Source organism: Anastrepha ludens, chromosome 6, assembly GCF_028408465.1.
Source record: "Anastrepha ludens isolate Willacy chromosome 6, idAnaLude1.1, whole genome shotgun sequence".
NCBI lineage: Eukaryota > Metazoa > Arthropoda > Insecta > Diptera > Tephritidae > Anastrepha > Anastrepha ludens.
The window spans coordinates 54,642,520-54,663,511 of NC_071502.1; the positions used below are offsets into that span (position 1 = coordinate 54,642,520).

Below are 20,992 nucleotides of genomic sequence, written 5' to 3' on the forward strand. Positions count from 1 at the left end.
ATGGTGTGTGTCGATTCTCCTTTCATGGGTCTTTTCCAAGATTTGGCGTATTGTGAATATTTGGTCGATGGTAGACTTTCCAGGTCTGAAGCCACACTGATAAGGTCCAATCAGTTGGTTGACGGTGGGCTTCAGCCTTTCACACAATACGCTCGCTAAAACCTTATAGGCGATATTTAGAAGACTAATCCCGCGGTAATTGGCACAAATTGCAGGATCGCCCTTCTTATGGATTGGGCAGAGCACACTTAAATTCCAATCGGCAGGCATGCTTTCATCCGACCATATTTTGCATAGAAGCTGATGCATGCACCTTACCATCTCCTCGCCGCCATGTTTGAATAGCGCCGTCGGCGCCCGCGGCTTTGTTGTTCTTTAGCCGTGATATTGCTATTCTCACCTCGTCATGGTCGGGTAACGGAACTACAATTCCGTCGTCAACGATTGGGGTATCGGGATCTTCACATTCTCTATGACATGCGCAGCTGTCACTGTTTAACAGGTTCGAGAAGTGTTCCCTTCATAATTTAAGATTGCTCTGTACGTCAGTCACCAGATCGCCGTCTTTGTTCTTGCAGGAAAACGCCCCGGTCTTAAAACCTTCTGTAGCATCCACCTACCTTGGTTTAATAAAATAAACTTTTATGATTTTTCTCCTGTCTTTCTTTTTGTGCATATTTTTCTTGTATACAAGGTGGCGCAAAATTAATCAGCCTCTCGGAGGATTTACAATTTTTACACGTGTGAACTGGTCAGTAGGAGTTTACAAAAAGACAAAATAAAGATTTCCATCACTAAAAATCAATTTGTTTATTTAGTGAAAAATTTATTCCAAAGATGTATGACTAATATTGCGTCACCTTGACTAGGTGCAAGCTCACATTCAGTTGATATTTGCTTCAGCATTTCTATTGACTTAAGGTATTAAGAAAAAAAAGGAAAATAAATACGTATTTGTTGATTTTGTCCGAAACGAGTGCTATGACATCTGTCTTTCTACGCCAATATACGCTGTCTCTATTTACCAAGTAGATTTACTAAAGCAAACAAAACACATGCAATATAAATAAATATGTACATATACATATACGCATATATACTTGCCTATATGAAATGAAATGCTGCTTTCGGTGCTCTAGCAATTACTTTTGCTAACTCAAAATAAAGGCATGTTCTACACAATTATTCTACATACCCCTTTCCTGCCGCCAGTAAAAATTTTGCATTATGAATTGCGTGTTTTAGTTGATGTCTGTATGTACATAAGTAAATGTTAGTTCAAACAGTCATCACTGAATGGCGTCAAAGGCTCACAACAATGAAGCCTAATGTCTGTGTTGCCTTCGTGCATAGCGCTGAGTACATGTGTGTGTGTATATGTATAGCTGAGCACCAACTTTGCGTATGTATGCACATGTACGGAAAATTGTTCCTAGCATGACCTTAAATTGTCGCCTGCAGCATCACTCATTTCTCTGATCAACCTTCTTCGAATTCAACTCATCACTTTGTAAGCCATCTATGTATGTATGTGTGTATGCGTTCTTTTATATTTATTCCTTTATTCCTTTTTTCATACCCGCTCTACGTACGCACATCCAATGTCTATGTTTGTTTATTTACTTACATACATGAATCGGCATGATGAGATGTGTAGGTCTGTTGTGTGTGTGAGCGCTTCTTTTCAGTTAGTTACTCTCATTTCCTCTTTTATCGATTGGTTGCCATGACTTTTGCTTCCATCTGCCATCAGCTGCTGCTAAAAGTTACCGATAAAGCGTAGGTGTTGTTGCTGTTGCTGTTTTTAACTCATTTCATTGCTGCTTGATGATGTGTTTGATGGCATTGTTATTGTCGCCAATTGTTTGCGCATGGCTTAGAGCGAAATTTGTGTAATCAATACACTCCTACACACATATACACTCACTTGAAATTTGTGTTTGCGCATCAGAAATATAGGAGATTACTAATGATGTGCACTTTCGCCTGACAGGCTTATACTCGCTACACATGCCTAACAGTAAATACAACAATACTTTTGTATACACAAAAGTATTATACTACACAGAAAGCGACAGTCCTGTTTTATTATGATTTGTTAGTGTGATTGTTTCTTTTTTGTTATGCCTACTTTTGTTGCTCATTTTTTACTGAACTCCCTCCCCGCACATTACCTAGTACGCGACTTGTACATTGTATATTTTCTCGTCTGATAATGAGCACCATAGGCTCGACGATAGAACTTTCATACATATCTAATACAGAAAGAAACGAACGAAATACAAACAACTTTCGCATTTACCATTCTGTTTCTGCTTGTGCGCCTTTAAGTATGCTTTTGATTTGCACACAATCATATTTAATCTTGTGTCAAAAATTGAATTATTTGCTTTGAAGCGTCAACGGCTAAACATGCTTTGAGAGGTGATCGGTGAAGGTGCAAGGGTGCAAGAAATAGTGGGTCAAATCATGAAATTGTAAAATAGAGGAAGAGGGTGTTTAAGAAAAATATGTACTATATAGCATCGAATAAGTGAGCTAGACGAGTGTTAAGTGGTTAGAAGGGAAATCAGTGAATATGGCAAATGGTGTTTAAAAGAATAATTCGCCCAAAAAAAGACCTCAGAAAGTAAGAGTAATACGCAAGCAAAAGTAACAAGGCTGATGGTGACCCATTTAAATGGCTTCCACAAGCCACTAAACCGGCGAACTTAATTTAGCTCTCGGCCCCGTTCTAGAAAGCGCGCGAAAGGTTGGAAATCTGGACACTCAAAAACCAGAACAATTTATATAGCGTTTTTGTACACTTGAAATCTATGTCGAAATTAATTTTAAGAATTGATATATGTGTATGTATGTGTACATATGCCTGAACTGCATAAATATAAAATTATAAAAACATACAAAACGTTTGGTGGGAATTGTAATTAATTTATTGTATTAAAAGAGTTTTTAAATTTTTTAATAACTTTAAAATTGGAAATTTTTACATGAATACTTTTGCCGCCAGGAGATTTAAATCAGTTGAAGGAAAAATTAAAACCTTACTAAATTTAACGCTTTTCGCGAAGGGTATAGTTTTCGCAAAGTAAATTTAAAATTTGTCTTTCATCACACTCACGTAATTTTTTTATGGTTCAGATCTTTTCCACAACTCACTAATTGCACATTAAAATAAGTACAGAGTATCTGATCTAAATGGCCAAAGAAAAAAAAAAAAAAGTCCACTAGTCACAGTTCAACTGTAGTAGACCGCCCACACACTAGTTTTCGTATTTCCGTGTCAAACGCTCCTATGCGTTGGTATTGAGGAAGTAAATTAGTGAAATCGCAGGCACACATTGTGAGGTGTCGATTGGCACTGCCAACAAGGTCTTGGTTATGAAAAAAGTACGTCGTCATTTAAAAATCCACATCTAGCTTCCTTCAGAAAACCAAGCGTGGATACAAATATTTTCCAGTATATCAACACCCGCTAGTTGCACACAGATCAGGCTTCAGAAGTTCAAGTTTCACATCAACAAGTTTTAATACCTCGGTTTGCAGATTCAAGTCTGTTAGTACTGAATAATCCGTATTCAGTATAGTCAGTAGATCAGAAGCAATGTTTTAGTAACCAGTATTCAGTGTTCAGTACTCAGTTTCAGTATTCGATATTAAGCATTTATTTTCACTGTTCAATACTGAATACTCAGTATTCAGTGTTCAATATTCAGAATTTAGTATTCAGTATTTATAGTAGTACTCAGCATTCCATTTGTGGAACAAGTTCAAGACGCACACCACAAATAGGAGGAGGAGCTCGGCCAAACACCCAAAAAGGGTGTACGCGCCAATTATATGTATATATATATATTAAGTATTAACAACACGGTAGTCAGTAATCGGTAGGTTGTTGCGTGACTACCATTCGGAAGGGGGTTGGTTCAAAGCCTCCGAGTGTATTTCTGGCATGAAAAAACTCCATATAAAGAAAAAAACATATCTGCCATTCGGATTCCGCTTAAAACTGTAGGTCTCTCCATTTGTGAAACAACATCAAGATGCACACTACAAATAGGAAAAGGAGCTCAGCCAAACATCTAACTCCATATGACTCTAGTAGTTTGGATTCGAGGCCGCCACAGAAACATCAAGAATAACGAGAAGGCGGATGAAATTGCTAGACCAGGATACTTCTAGACGAAGCGCAACCAGCAGAAATTTTCTTCAGCCGAATTAAGGTGGAACTAGAGTTACACTATTACAGCATTGCAAGGAGACAATTGCTACCAACATGTGCAATGCCTAGGAAGACATGTTCTGACTAGTATAAAGTATCAAGTACCAAATAATTGCATGGGAACGAACGCCCCAACATCTCAACACTAACCGCTGCTCGCACAGCGAAGTGGCTATAGGAAAGAGCGCTCTTGGAAAAATTTAACTACCGAAACAACAAAGGATACGAAAATGGAGTTATACTCTAATGAAGGGTCTTCCAATTCACTGCCACTCAAAAAATAACAACATTTATACATTTACTTGGAAACCGTTTAAGCCCTAACTGTGGCGCGTGATTTTAGCTTTTCTCATAACTGCGATATTGCTTGAGTACTTTTTCAGAAAATTTAATGACTAGAAGCTTTTTATCTTCTTAAAAAAGCTGGAATGGTACTGACTCTGAGATGAGGCTATTCAAATAAGGTGGTTTTTGAGGATTATAAAGCAAAGGTTATTAATAATGAAGAGATTTTCAGGTTTAGAATGTTTAAGGCAAAACGTAATATTTCACAGCGGTATTTGGCTTTCAAATTCAGACAAGAAATGGATTGCGTGTTTTTTGTTGCTTCAATTTTGAAAAGCTATTTAAGTTTTCAATAAACAAAGTGACTTAAGTTTATTACATATATTATGGTTTCAAACAATTTTAAAATTTCGAAATTTTCAACGATTTTTGAAAAATTCCAAATCCAAAAAAAATCCAAAAATTTCAAAATTCATATTTGGTATATAAAATATTTTGTAAATATGCTAAATAGTTTTAAATTAGTGCATATACATATCGCACCCTAAATACAAAAGGGGCACAACTCAAAATTTTCCACACTCGAGCTTGACTTGTTTACAGTAGCACAGAAAACAAACTATGTGACATATCACGCTGAAATTTGCCATGTAAGCTTATAACAGTCCTACCAAAAAACAAAAAATTTATTTTTGCCATATGTCATCCGCGGACCGTTTTATTGATAACGTCTCGTTCATATTTGAGCAGAAGTACATTTTGAGTTGTGACCCTTTTGTATTTAGGGTGCGATATGTTGATGTACTATGTTGGTACTTACCTTCTGTTGATAATTTTTGTGCTTGAAACTTAAGGTTAAACATGAACACTTAACAACTAGTTATGTTAACCGTTATTCTATTGCATAATTTTGTGGTAGATTTGCATACATGTTAAAAATCCTTATTCTAAATTAATTTTGTATGTGAGTATTTTATTATATTCGTGTATGTATCTATGTTAGTACCGTTTTGTTTTTGAAATTATTTTATAGGCTAGTGAATATTTGCAAAATAGTGCTAATTGAATCACAAATTATATAACTACATACATATGTCTCATGAAGTGAGTTAAGTAAAATTTGTTTTTAGAAATTTCAAATTCAAAAATATGGTAATGGCTTTAATCCAAATATTTGGGCGTTAATAATATAAAGCTGGATAAGTTTGACATGCAAAAATAATAATTAAAAATACACGAAATTAAAATATTGTTGATACTAGTGGGTTTCACCATTCCAAATTACTAAAACGACATACTACTTTTACAAAAATGTTGTATTTAGACTACAGTAAATACGTGTTACAGGTACAGTGACTACAGCGATTTTAAATGAAACTGCAAATAATTTTGGCTGCACCGCGAAAGGCGCTAATGAAATGAAAACACGAACGACAACGCACACAAACACACATACAGACACATAAATGGACAAATGAATACGTGAATGAAGGATGGAATAGTGATGATTGCCTGCTGAGTGACTGAACAATTGGATAATTTAGTAATATAATTTCCAGCTCAATATGTATTTTTATTGGTGAAATTCACTCCATTGTTTAAAAAAGGTTTAGTGTTTACTGATTTATTTTGTTGACTGTAAATGCAGTTTTTGGCATGAATTTGGTTGAAATGAGTAAATAAACGAAATGTGTGAATGGATGCGTAAATGTGTAAACAAATTGGTATGTAACACTGAGTGAGAAGTGAACTATCTTTTGCAAAATTTATGCTAAATGAGCATGAATTTTTTCTTTCTTATTTTTATATTTTTTTGTATATTTTGTATGTAGTTCTCAAAATATGCCTGCTTGGGGGTACTTTATTTGTTGCAAGTAACTGTATGCAGTGTAAGTGAAAAGCTGATGGAAGCTTTTTACTACTTTTGGTAGTTGCTAGTCATGACATTACATGGACACAAAGCCAGGACAACACAAATATAGTGCGTTTATAATATTTATGCATTGCGCAGGCAGCTGAGGTGATTTGGGACCTTTGTTAAATACATTTTGCTGAATTGTATTTTTCTCTTTCGAATGTTGAGTTAAAAAATAGGCATATTGTTGGCTTGCTTGCTCTTTTCTTATTGTTGTTATTATTATAATTTTTCGCTTCAATTTGTGCATTTTCATCACTGCCTCGTTGTTTTATCGAACGCCAGTTTGTCAGTTTCAAAATTATTTGTTAAACTAAATAAAAATATCATTTGCCAAAGTGAGGTGCAAAATAAGTCGCGAATTTAAAGTTTATATATATTTACAAAAATAACCAAAAAAGGGAGGAGAAAATTAAATAATTCAAATCAAAAAAATTATAACAGTACTACGAAAATACATAATTTAGAAAATTTCTAATTTTGTGTTTTTTTTTTTGAAAAACTTGTATCATTTTTCTTATTTTCGAAGCTAACTACGGCCTACAAATTCAATAAAAAACATGTTTCATTTATTTATTACTCCATTTCATTCAAATTGCAGCGCCTATAAAATTCAATATATCTCCTTTTCGTTCATATATAAATCGCAGAGATTTAAGGCATTACAAATTTTCCCTATTTTTAGGTCAATAATTATTAAATTTCCTACTCTTGAAAGTAACAAACATTTCTTTTATCTATTTTATTTAATTTCCTCCTATTGATTTACTCCTATGGCTTTACTCTGCAAACCACCCAAAGTCTGTAATTATTTGTTGTTTACATTTAAGCGCAATGTTTGTTAGTCATCTTTGTACTCACGTACAGACATAAATGATAGTAAACTATTTTGCTGTGCATTGTTTGCTGAGACGCATTGTAAACAAGGTAGGCAGTGAGGCAGTTAAGTGAAGCGTACTTTTCTGAGCTGAGTGAGTGTTTGTCGAGAGTAAGTCAGTTTACCAGCAAAACTAAGATTAAAGGAAAATTTTGAAAATAGGAGGTAAGGCACTCGTGCCCAGGTGTTTTCAATTCTTATAGAATTTTAGACTAATATGAATTTTGGTGGAACTGATTATTTCCTTATTTTTGCCATTTTGAACTAGATCAATAACTATTTAGTATAACTGGTATAATAACTGACACTAAATTAATACCAGTTGCTAGCTTTGAGAAATAGAACACAAACTTCTTCGGCTGCAAAGTGAACTGGCCGTAATGTTGCTATGCAAAAAAGGACAACTAAACATTATTTTCGGCCTTCTGCCTCTCGTTCTATGTATAAGTAATATTAGCTAACTTAAACCCAAATATTCTTACAATGAAGCGCGTTGCAGTTCACAATAAACTCAGGCCAACTAACCATTTTAGAGGGTTTAGATTTTGTGTCTCCATGCAACGAATTTCGCCCTCAAATATAATAAATTTCTATGAAAAATGCTGAAACACATATTTCGATTGGTGATTATATCTTCTATAGTATCATCTCTAAGTTCTATGGAAAATCGGTGAGCTTAGATATCTTACGGGCGGATATTTGAAATTTCAACGAGGCGAGCAAACTAGCTAGCCTATAAGCTCTCATTATTTGAAAAAATCATAGTTTCCATTGCCAATCAGACAGTTTATTAAAGAGATACGCGCTCATATAATCTCAATTTAAAGATAGTAGTAGTAGTAGTCAAACTTCTCCAGAGTTAGTGGAGTGGAGCTGCGTGTATTTCAACTGATTTTTTCTTTCAATAGTGTTTAGGCGCTATGCAGATTGCAAAAATGCGACTAGGTTATGTTTATCTTTCAAAGGCAATCGGGAGCTATTAAAAAACAAGATCTGAAACAAGCTTTTTTCCGCCTAAGTTTCACATCTCAGACAAGTCTCTCCTTGCATTGCTGTTCAGAAACTTAAAAAAATGTGTCAGCATGCAACCAAAGTCATAATTTTTGATGTGCGCAGATGGCTCCTAAAGTTCGTACATATCTGAGTAATTGGAAAGAAAGGGATACAGATGTCGGCTCTATGTCGGCCATTTTAACTCACTTGAATGAAAAACTATTTGTCTGGATATTCTACGATGGCATTCATCACCTGAATAAGGAGGCATGGCAGGGAGTTGTAGCTTTAACGGAATGTTAATAGATGCTTTCCATTTCAATTCAACCGGGCTATTCGGGTCATGTTCTTCGATTTCGATGTAACTTAAATATGTTGCTCTCTGGTCAAAATAATGAGACACGTATTTTTTTGTTCGCCCGAAAAAAATTTTTTTCAAGAGTTATCGGCAATTTTGTTTTTTGCCTCAAACTCGATTTTTTTTAATTATATAAGAAAAAATTTTTTTTAAATGCCCATAACTTAGTCAAAAATGAACCGATTTTAATAATTCTGGGTTCAAAATGATCGTAATTACTTGCACAAGCGACTTCATGTAGAAACAATTGCAAAAAAGTAGTTGAAAATTTTTTATTTAGCAAAAAAGAAAAAAAAATTAAATTTTTTCAAAATTCAATATTTCAAAAAGTGTATGTTTTTTTTTTTTATAACTTTTTCCAAATCAAAAAAACATCTCAAACTTTAATTGAGCTGCATGCCTAGTAGCTAAAATGAGTTGTTTTTGAGTAATGAATTTTTGAGTAAACACCCTGTTTCGCACTTTTTGTTTTTTGCAAAATAAAAAATTTTCAACTACTTTTTTGCAACTATTTCTACATCAAATCACTCGTGTAAGTAATGACGATCATTTTGAACCCAAAATTATTAAAATCGGTTAATTTTTGACTAAGTTATGGGCATTTAAAAAAATTTTTTTCTTATATAATTAAAAAAAATCGAGTTTGAGGCGAAAAACAAAATTGCCGATAACTCTTGAAAAATTTTTTTTTCGGGCGAACAAAAAAATACGTGTCTCATTATTTTGACCAGAGAGCAACATATTTGAGTTACATCGAAATCGAAGAACATGTCCCGAATAGCCCTTTTGAATTGAAATGGAAAGAATCTATATAAGAAAATTTTTTTTAATTGCTCATAACTTAGTCAAAAATAAGCCGATTTGAATGATTCTGGGTTCAAAATAATCGTAATTACTTACACGAGCGACTTCATTTAGAAATAGTTGCAAAAAAGTAGTTGACAATTTTTTATTTTGCAAAAAACAAAAAGTGCGAAACAGGGTGTTTACTCAAAAATTCATTACTCAAAAACAACTCATTTTAGCTACTAGGCATGCAGCTCAATTAAAGTTTGAGATGTTTTTTTGATTTGGAAAAAGTTATAAAAAAAAAAAAATACACTTTTTGAAATATTGAATTTTGAAAAAATTTAATTTTTTTTTCTTTTTTGCTAAATAAAAAATTTTCAACTACTTTTTTGCAATTGTTTCTACATGAAGTCGCTTGTGCAAGTAATTACGATCATTTTGAACCCAGAATTATTAAAATCGGTTCATTTTTGACTAAGTTATGGGCATTTAAAAAAAATTTTTTCTTATATAATTAAAAAAAATCGAGTTTGAGGCAAAAAACAAAATTGCCGATAACTCTTGAAAAAAATTTTTTTCGGGCGAACAAAAAAATACGTGTCTCATTATTTTGACCAGAGAGCAACATATTTAAGTTACATCGAAATCGAAGAACATGACCCGAATAGCCCGGTTGAATTGAAATGGAAAGCATCAATAGATATACAGATACGTATTTTCTGATTTATTGACAGAATATTTTTCGTAGTTTATTGGTTTGTTTGCTCATCTGGGGTTCGGTTAAGGCAGTATAATAGAGTTAATGCTAGGAGCGCTAAAATATGAGCGAGATCTCTTAAAATTTATTAGATTACTCACAAAATCAGTGTTAATACAATTGCGTATAATCATAGTTAAGTTAAAGCTGCCTCTGAATACGTACTTTAAGCGTTATTTGTAGTTGTATTTGTATTTAAAATTATACATTGGCTTAGTCATAGGTGAAGTATAACCGGCTTTTTAATTTAGAGGCAGTACTTAAACGCCCACTTAACCTGGCAAATTAAACGAAATTTAAATCTCTGCGTTCGGAGAGTTTAAGTCTTGATTTTGATTGAAAAGAGATTGAATATGTACTATTGTGACGAAGTCGATAGGTATTTCAATATTATAAATGATTCACGTTTATTAAGAACTCCAAAAATATCTAAGCAATGATTCAATTCACGCGATTTATAGGAAAAAGGCTTCAATAGCCACCATAGGCTAGACAAAGCCACTGAAGAAATATTTTTGCTTTCAAATTCTAAATTTGTTTATGTATGTATATACTTACGTGTACATATATGTATATATGTATATACGCACGTAGGTATATAATTTTACTCTTTTGTTTTTTTAGAATTTGCAACAAACAAACTTTCCCTTTCAAAGCGTGCAATTTCTGGTTTTGCTTTTCGACAAGCTCTTGCATTCGGGTCTTATGGGAAGTTCGTGCATTTAGCTGCAAATTTGCCTCATTTGCTCACCACCAACAAGTAAAGAATTGTATGTAAACAATAAGCCGGATGAATGCCAAAACGCTTGTTTGACAGTATTAAGCAAAATATTGTTTTTTTTAATTATTACAAGCAGAACTTCGCGCAAAAGGCAAGGCACTAAACTGACTATGATGTAAAATCAAATTTATTCTTTTAGTATTACTCCAACTAAAGCATGCTATGACTATGCGCAAATATTTTTTTTCAAATCTGGCCGTTCTTTAGGCAACAGTGTACACGACTGAGGGAATGCAGAAGATTGCACATAAAACATATTGCAACACGGCTTCTCATTTGGCAGAATCAGTGATAAATATTCGTTTATGTATGTTTTTTTGGTCACAAACAATTTTTTCTTTTTATTCTATTCTCTATTATCTTCTTCATTTTTACTAACCCAATCTAACTTTTCGTTTGCTATCGCTGACTGTTTTGACACTCTCTTCATAGTTCCCTCACAGATCTAATATGCAGATATGTCAGGTCAAAGTTACGCCCATTTTTCCACTTTAATCTGAGTAATAAATTTTGAGAAATAATATGAATAAAACATTTCGGCGTCTATTATTCGAGCATGGCTTCCTAACTGATAGCAATTTTTAGTACAATCTTGATTACAAAAAATATTTCCTTCTTGGTTTCTATTCCTTCTTTCATATTTATGTGGTTTACTACTATACCTTCAACAAAGATTATTTTAAGATAAGTAAGATTAATTTAATATCCCTGGGATACTCGAACTTTTCATCATTTCTACTTCTAAAGCAGGTGAAACTTTTTCAGAAAGAAAACAAAAAACGAATTACAAGAAACTGAAATTTGAAACTTAATTAACACAAACTACAAAAACAAGTGTCATACATAAATAATGATTTTTACTAAATGACAAATTAAAATTTCAACATGCGCCATCATAGCCAAAATGCTTAAATGTGCATACTGGTGATTTATAAAAAAACGGTAAAAGAATTTCTCAATAAAAACCGATAACTATGAATGTGAAGCATAACGCAGCGCTGCGCAAGCGTGAGTGACAAAAACACAAATACAAGATAGAAAAAAATACATAAAAATAATATATAACCAACACAAAATGGGTTGTATGCAAATTAGCCAAGAACAAAAGCAAAATTTTAAAACATTGTCCAAATTAAATTGATTCCAAACTAAGCAGAATAATAAAGTAAAAGCTAAAATATGGAAAAACAAAGTAAAGGCACTGACGTTCGTTATCCTGGCTGACGCTGCCGCCCTTGGCATTCGGCTCCGTGCCATCAATGTATATTTCGGTATTCTCATCCTCGTCATGTCCATGGCCGACATCATCGTCGTCACCGTCGTCATCGCCCTTGGTGTCCTCATCGTAAGTTTCATCGAATTCATCCTCGTCTTCGTCCTCTTCATGCTCGCCAAAATGATCATCATCTTCATCGCCCGTAGCTCCCAAAATTTTCTTGCGCTCATTGCTGTCGCTGCTGCTACTACTAGTAGTAGTCGAGAATGAGGTGGAAGATGTGGTACTGCTAGTGGTGTTGTTGTCGTCGGTCGATGTGGACTTGTTGCCGCCAGCTGCTGCGCCCAATTCGTGTTGACGTTGATGCGGACGTTCAATCAGATCTTGATCGTCCTCATCCACATCACCGGTATGATCATCATCGTCATCAGTGTGATCGATGAAGCCGCCATCACCGCTGCCGGCAAACAAGCCACCACCGCCGCCGCCAATTTGCTGTTTCGCGTCGTCATCATCACCACCCTCACCCAGGTCGAAGTCTTCGTCGTCTGTGTGCGCGACGCCGCCTGCAGGGTAATGGGGAGCTGCGGGTAAGTGGGTTTGTTGGACTTGGTTGGGGTATAAGGATGAGCCGCGATTTTTGCTCGCCGTTGCAGAGCTTGTGGAAGTGGTGATGGGGGTGTTTTGATTTATGATTGTGGATGAAGACGTTTGTTTGGTCGTTGTGGCTGTTGATATGAACGATGGCAATGATATTGATTTGATTGTATTAATGTCTTTAGAAAGTGAAGGTATGAGAGAGGGAGGTGAGTGTGGATGGTTCAAAAATTTTCCCAAAATTATCGTTCATTAAGCGAACGTTCGTTTAATATGGTAGATTCGAAATCAAAAGTGGGTGAGTTAGAAGTGAAGGCGAGTTTTGTAATTGATTGTGAGGAGAGTGAGAGTGTGAGTATGAAAGATATGCGTGAGCGCGAAAAAATATATATACCATAGAATAGATTGGTAAAATGTATGAGTGTGATTGATATTCATGAATGTATGTATACGAGAATGTGAGAATGTGCTATGATTTTTACCAATTGTATTGAGGCCAGTGTTGCTACCACTATTGCCACCGATGATGCCTGAATTGCTGCCGCTATTGCTGCCAATGATTGTGCCACTATTCGTTTGATGATGAGTTCTACTGGTGATGAGATCGTCGTTGTCGTCGTTATTATTGGCGTTCGTATTATGTTTACCCGATTGTGTTTGTGAATTAATTCCACGATGCGATTGGTGTAGATCGGTGGATGAGTCCTCGTCATCAGGTCCAAACCCGGAACCGGAGTAATCGGGATCCTTCTCTAAATCATCGTGCAGCTGAAAGATATTCGAATGACAAATTAGTTAGATATTTTGAAATACATAGTTAATAATTTTAATATAATTTATAATAATTAATCAAATGTAATTTTCACAAATTTAGCATAGAAATGATATATCAATAACTGCTTCGTAAAATCATTTAATATTTGTTTTTGAAAACTAATCAATAACCTTTTCAACAAATAAAACTCATTCTTGTATTTTTTTATAAAGAATAAAAGGTGTATAATAATTGATATTATATCTCGATAGCTACTTCATAAAATCGAGTAATTTTTTACAAAAATAATTAATAATCGCTTCTGCGACTGAGTTTAATTCCTGTTGTTATTTTCCGAAAATCCTTGGAATATAATAAATGAAGTGACACTGTGATATGATGATGCTTCAAAAAATCCATGCTTTTTTCAGATATTATCAAAGATTGTATGATTTTTCGATAGCTACTTCATAAGATCGACTAATTTTTCGAATAACTAATTAATAATCGTTCCAGCGGTTAACTCTAATTAGTAATATATATATATACAATATAATTGGCCCGTACATCCTGCTTGGGTGTTTGGCCGAGCTCCTCCTCCTATGTATATATGGGTAATAACATATGGTACGAGATTTCGATAACTGCTTAAAAAATCGATATTTTTTCAGAAATAATCAACATTCTGCTTAACCAATAATTTTAATTTTTGTTATTTTCTATAAGAAATATTATTTTTCGATAACTTCTTATAATATCGATATTTTTTTCCAGATAAAATATTTGTTTTATTTAGTATATGATATATCGATAACTGCCTCACAAAATCGATATAATTAGTTTACCGAAAGAACCAATAATCTCCTAATTTTCCACAAAAATAATTTTAAAATAACCAAAAAATCGATTTCTCACAATCGATAACTGCATTCGATATTAATAATTTAGTTGTATCGGCTGCAAATGGGGCTTTATGGAATAATGACATAATCGACTTTATTAAAATCGATATCGGCAGTCGATGAGTACCCCAAGCCACAAACTTTGATACTTGGAAATTCATAGTATGTCTTTTGCGGTACCTTGCGGACAACTTAAATATATTTTTTAAAGCCGATTCATTCATGGCTAACCTGCGAGTGCTATGTAATAAGCAAATTATAAAAAAAAACTTTTTCTGATAGCAATTACTCCTCGCAATGGCTAACCTGTGAGTGTATTTCCGCTATGCGTCTCATAAAAACCACCAGTCATTCGGATGCGACATATAATTCATATTTAAGGAAAAACTTCAAGAGGCACATCACAAATTGGAGTAGAACGCAACTCGTAAACTCGTTACATAGAAAGTACGCGCCAATTATTACAAAGTATTTGCAAAAAGTGTGGCATATTCTCCCTATCACTTAGATGTTTATAACTTTGCTTATATCGAAGCTTTTATAATATATTTTGTCACATATTTGGCAAACACGCAACATGTTAAGAAGTATGAAAGGCAATTACATGCTTTTAGGCGCTGCCACAGATATGTGCCTCATAAAATATTGGCATTTGCTGGCCATAAAATAGGATCACTAATAAAAAATAGCATATGCCATTAAGGAGGGTAGAGCAGAGTTAAATTTTTAATGAAAACAGAAAACAATAAAATGGTAAACAAAAATTATAAGAAATCAAAATACAGAAACGTAAACTTGTGAACGCTAAATAGCTGAAGTGAAATTCAGCGCTGCATGATATAAAGGGTCTTTCAAAAATGACGCTTAGATGTCAGTATGTAATCTTTGGCTTTGGTCAAGTAGACAGACGTACAATTTTAACCATGGATACTTGCACGATAGGTGCGGCACTAGTTCTACCACCAGCGGGAATACCTCTTCTGCGTTGAAAATATTAGGTGGAGAAGGACTTGGCCTCACTTGATGTTTCCAACTTCCGCCGGTTAGCACGAGAAAGAAAGACTGGCGCGCTCGGATAAACTCGACCAAAATCGCGTAAGCGGTTATCGCGCCAATCAAGAAGAAGAAGATTTACAAATAGAAAAACGCATTATCAATGCAGAAAATTTGTGAATTGGTTCTTTTCAAGAAAAACAAAGCTCTCGCGTAATTTCCGAAAAATTATAACATACAAATGTTTTGACTGGTGTGGTTTTTGAACTGGTATAATTGCCCATTTTTCTTCGATGATGAAAATAAAAAGTTGATATTGGCAATGGGTATCACTACAAGGTATTCAATATTTTTTATTACCTGAGCTTGAAGGAAATAGGAAATACATAGACGATTTTTATTTCGAACAAGATGGAACCACATGTCACATAAAAGAGGAAAGCTTTGCATTATTGCGATATAAGTTTCCGGTCGATTAATTTCACGTGATGCCGGCGTGAACTGGCCACCTAGGTCCTGGGATCTAATTCCACAAGACTACTCTTTGTGCGGGTTTTTTGAAAAGTAAAATCCACGCGAATAAGTCGACATTGATTCAACAACTGAAGGAAAACATTTTGATCGAGATTGCTGAACTCAATGCGATAATGGGTGAGCGAGGCCTTGTGAATTTTAATTCTCATATCACAGCCTGTTGATATGGATGGACATTTAAATGATGGATATTTAAATGATGTAATGTTTCAAACCTGTTAGAATATACATTTTTACATGTTTTATTTTAATACAACATCTGAGCGCCTCTTTTGAAAAATCCTTTAGAACGTTTATATTTAAAACATGCCTTTTGACATTGCCTGCTTGCAGCGCGCAAGTAGTCTATTTAAATGCTGTGAATCGGAGAAAAAACCAGCTTCTGAATCATAGCGACAATCAATATAATAGTTTTGTTGCATTCAATTTGTTTTTTTTTCTCTTTTTTCCCTTCATCTCTCTCTCTCTCTATTTGAATTTCTATTTTTCTTTCTATTCCGTTTCTAACTCTCCATAATTTAAATTACAGCTTTCGATTGATTCAAGAAAAAGTCTTACCAACTATGAAATTTTCGCGCTATTGCCTAACTCCTCGTATCCTTTATCTATCTTAGCCCTGGAAGAGTTCACTCCATCTACAACTTTTATAAATATATGTAGTGTCGCATTCTCTACAAATGCCTTAAGGCAACATGTGGGGGAAAATAGTAGCATCTATGACACGTAGCTCGCTAACCGCAATTTATGTGGCCTCAAAGTGTCAGTGTGCCAGTGGGCAAAGTGGCTATGTGATAATAATGCATGCGCAACATTCTCATTTACGCACGAAGCTTTTAGCTTGCTTTTATAATAATATCCTTGCTAATATATATTTATGTATCTGGTTCATATCCTGCCTAACAAATGGTTCTTGGGCGCTAGCGCATTAAAATATGTATACGTTAATCGTTACTTATGTAGATATATATACGAGTATATACCTATATATGCATGTATATATAGATGTTCGTGTGCATATCAGTGCATATATATATTCCTGTGTGTACTGGAATGCCTTTGTCCCATAAAAAACTTTTACTCTTATAGCAGAAAATTGCAAAAGTTTTCCCTTTCTTCAGTAACTTTTCACAACACCGCATATTCCAGATGATTCCCACACACGAAGGAAATGTAATGGAATTTAATTACAACATATTACGGAACATCTAATGCACTTTTATTGCATTATTTGTTCGCGTGTCTTAAGATGGTAGAAATAAAAGAGAGAGAGACAGACTGTACAGGCTTCTGCAAATGACAAGTGAAATATGCTGAATTAACGTTAAATGAGTAGTTAAATACAGGTTGCTTGAAAAGTATTGAGGAATAAACTAGTAGAGGAATAACAAATTTACACGCCACTTAAATATGTCATGCTTTATTTGAACACACACAAATTTTATGTAAGTCTGTCAACTCATTCTTTGTTTAAATGCCGTATGAAGTTTACTTGTTACTGCTTTTAAAGTTGAAAGAATCGAGAATTTTGCAACGATAACATTTTTTATTTTTGAAGGTTTACAATGTAGCAACTCATAAAAAAATGCTGAAAGTGTTAAAGAAATCTAAATATGAACTACGTAGTGAACGTCCAAAAAGTGTATTAACTCCAGAAATCATTGACCAAGTGTACGATCATCTGTGACTGCTCGACTACCATTCGGGGGTCAAAAAGAGTGGTCAAGTACCTAGGAGTGCAATTAGACACAAGGCTAACCTACTGGGCGCATATAAACCATGCTGCCACAAGAGCTGCCAAAGTAAGTGGCATGTTAAGTAAGCTCATGGCAAACCTTGGAGGTCCAACGCAGAACAAGCGAAAACTTTTAATGGACACGACGAGCTCGATTCTCTTATACGGATGCGAAATATGGGCAGATTGGCTAAGGGTGCAATGCCGGCGGAAAACTTTGCAATCTGCGCAAAGCACCTGCGCTCTCAGAGTGGCTTCGTCATATAGAACAGTATCTGAAGCAGCGGTGTTAGTTATCAGCGGAACAATCCCTATAGATATTCTAGCACAAGAGCGCAAACGGAGATGGGAGGCAAAAAACACAGGAACCCCAGTATTACGTTTCTCCGATATTAGAGTCCAAACGCTCACACTTTGGCAGGCAAGATGGAACTCTGAACGGTATGGTAGATGGACAGCGAGACTAATACCCGACCTAAAAAAGTGGGTAGAAAGAAAGCACGGTGAGGTTAACTATTACCTCACACGGTTTTTGTCCGGACATGGGTCCTTTCGCAAGTATTTGTGGCGAATGGGTAAAGTGAGCCAACCAAACTGCATATATGGAGATACTGAGTATGATGATGCGGAGCACACCTTCTTTAAATGCGAGAGGTGGAACGTAGAGAGAACAGGTCTGCAACGAGCTATTGGTGTATTTACACCTGAAGAAATTATCGACAAAATGATGATAGACGAAGAAAAATGGAATGCCGTCACAAATTTTGTAGAGGATATTATCCGAAAAAAGAAGCGCGAAATGGAAAGTTATGCTGAAGAGCATTGAGCATAGGTTTCTCAAAACAGGCGACCCTGGACGCAGGGTGAGTAAGTAAGTGTCCTTCTTAGGACGCCGCCTTGGCCCTCTACCTCGAAGCAATGCGGAAGCAGTCCCGGGTGGAGGGAAAACTCCAAAAAAAAAAAAAAAAACTACCATTCGGGAGTGCACTGGTTCGAAACCACGGGCACGAAACACCAATTGATAGAAAACGTATTTGTCTAGTAGCAGTCGTTCCTAGGCAGGCAGTGGCAAACGTCCGAGTGTATTTCTGCCATGAAAAAGCTCCTCTTAAAAAATCATCTGCCAGTAGCAGGCGGCATAAAAGCCATTTGTGGAATATCAACAAGATGCACACTACAAATTGGAGCAGGAGCTCTGCCAAACACCGCATAAAGGGTGTACGCGAATGTTAAGTATATATTTTATTTATTTATTTAATATATCGAAAATAAAAATCAATTATTATTCACAATACAAGTAGTACTAGCTGCCAGGGCTTACGGCTCATATATATAAGTAGTAAGTAAATTATATTATATATTGTAAGGTGATCTAAGCATTTTGGCCATTTCCGTCGATTTTTCTAGAAATGTGTGTATTGATAAGCCTGGGTATAACAAGAAGGAAACTGAAGAAACTTTGAAAAAAGTTGAATATTTTTGAGATTTATTTAATATTGAACATAGTTTTTGCTTTTCTTAACTTTTTTTTTTATTTTTTAGCATAAGGTATCCTTTATAGATTTTTTGTTAATTTTTTGCTCAAAATTTAGAAAACTATTTTTTGTGTTATTTTGACTTTTGCGTGCTCCACTGTTTGTCTGTTTGTATATTGCAACTGCCCAGTTCGCAAATATCAAATATGATTGACATACGACGCGATTTGCAAAAATAGAAATCTTCCGATGGGTTGATTAATTTTTTGGCTACTTACCCGAATGTTTGCATTGAAATTATTTTTAACGATTAAAAACAAAACAAAACGCCAAAATCAATAAGTTTTTTCGATGATAATATTTGCATAATAATTTTTAATATACTACAATTTAAAAGTTTTTCTATAAAACATTTTTAAATAAGCAACTTGTACTCAAATTCGGGAACCGATTTGTCAAGAAGGAAGCTTTCTATTCTTACTTACAGAAAGTTCTACAATTGAATCATGGGTACAGCCGATAAGAAGTAGATGTTGCAGTGCCCACTCTGTGTAGGGATATACAGCATTGGGTACTGCTTAAGCAACCTCCAATCTTAAATTCATTCCCGCCTCTAAGTAGCAAGTTGTGTTTTTGATTATCACTTCATTTGCCAAGCAGATCGCTGCATTTCTTAAAGGGCTTACGAAAAAATAAACTTAAAGCGTACATTGCATTCATACTACGACCATGAAAACTGCGACGGCACATCGTATCAGAAAGCTCTTCTCACAAAAGCGACTCCATGACTCATCTAGTCACAATGCTCAATAGTTTTATCGAAATATGTTTAACCGTACCTCACAGATATACGCTAACAAATTTTATTAGCTAAAAGCCCAATATATAAATCTGTAAACGAGCTCAATCAGAAGCTCAAGTAACACTCACTCTGACTAAAACGTTGAAATCTCCTCAGAGTTATTTGGCTACAAATCTATACAGCAACTTTCGTAGACAAATAACTTTAAATTAACTAAATAGCACTAAAAACACGATTCAACTCAAAATAATTATATAATAATATTAATACTTTCTTCATTAAAATCGTAAACTTTACTCCTTCATCGTTAAAAAACTTAATTTCGTGCCGTTACAGGTAGCAACTTCATCGCATTGCATGCAATAATAAAATTATAGCACCCACTTAGCAAATTTAGCGTTATTTCCGGTTACGCTAAGTTAAATAAGAGTTTTATTTTATTCTCAAAACATTTGTTATTTGCAACAAATGTTGCTTACTGTAGCGTGTTGTAAGTAGCTACTTTGAAAAGCAGTAGCGAGCGGGCACCGCCAGTGGCACTTCAAAAAATTCCTAGATTTTTTTTGGGGTTTTCAGAAAAAAAAACGAAATAAAACTAATATCATACTTGGTAGGGATATGTATACATGTCTGTATTGATATATGTATGTATGTGTGTGCCGCAAATGCACGATACAAATAAATAAAAGTATTAGCTGCAATGAGGCTGGCGGGAGTGCTAAACGCGAGTAGTGAAATTGTGGGTGCTGTGAAAAAGCTGTTGCATATTTGCTCCTTGAGAATCGCATGGCTAACCTAATTTGCCATGCATTATAGTTTCCTATTTTTACAAAAAAATATTTTTACTCATTTGTTTGTTTTCGTTTTAAATTATTGCCAGGACTTCCATAATTTTTTTTCACCGCAAGCACCACGCGAGTTTTCAATTGCTCGCATTGTATTTGTAAATGCCATAATTGTATTTGTGTATGGCTAAAGTGGAGTGCAATTGCTTGGTGCTCATTAGTAGT

At 34.8% G+C, this 20,992-nt stretch overlaps 2 protein-coding genes across 5 annotated transcripts in view; both read right to left on the reverse strand.

The window, feature by feature from the left end:
* LOC128867732 (syndecan) overlaps positions 1-13,553 on the reverse strand; it is a 52,714-nt gene extending 39,161 nt beyond the window's left edge. The window contains exons 1-2 of one of the 4 annotated variants that reach the window (XM_054109191.1): positions 13,273-13,553; positions 12,184-12,759 (exon numbers count right to left, since the gene is read on the reverse strand). The gene's annotated coding sequence lies outside the window, so the exon portion shown is untranslated. Of the gene's footprint in view, positions 1-12,183; positions 12,947-13,272 lie in introns of those variants that run through there. The other 3 variants (XM_054109189.1, XM_054109192.1, XM_054109190.1) reach the window with 3 other exon arrangements.
* LOC128867073 (syndecan-like) overlaps positions 11,950-20,992 on the reverse strand; it is a 35,979-nt gene continuing 26,936 nt past the window's right edge. The window contains exons 2-4 of the mRNA XM_054108167.1: positions 13,273-13,558; positions 12,184-12,969; positions 11,950-11,975 (exon numbers count right to left, since the gene is read on the reverse strand). Coding sequence (XP_053964142.1) covers positions 11,950-11,975; positions 12,184-12,969; positions 13,273-13,558 — 1,098 coding nt within the window. The remainder of the gene's footprint in view (positions 11,976-12,183; positions 12,970-13,272; positions 13,559-20,992) is intronic.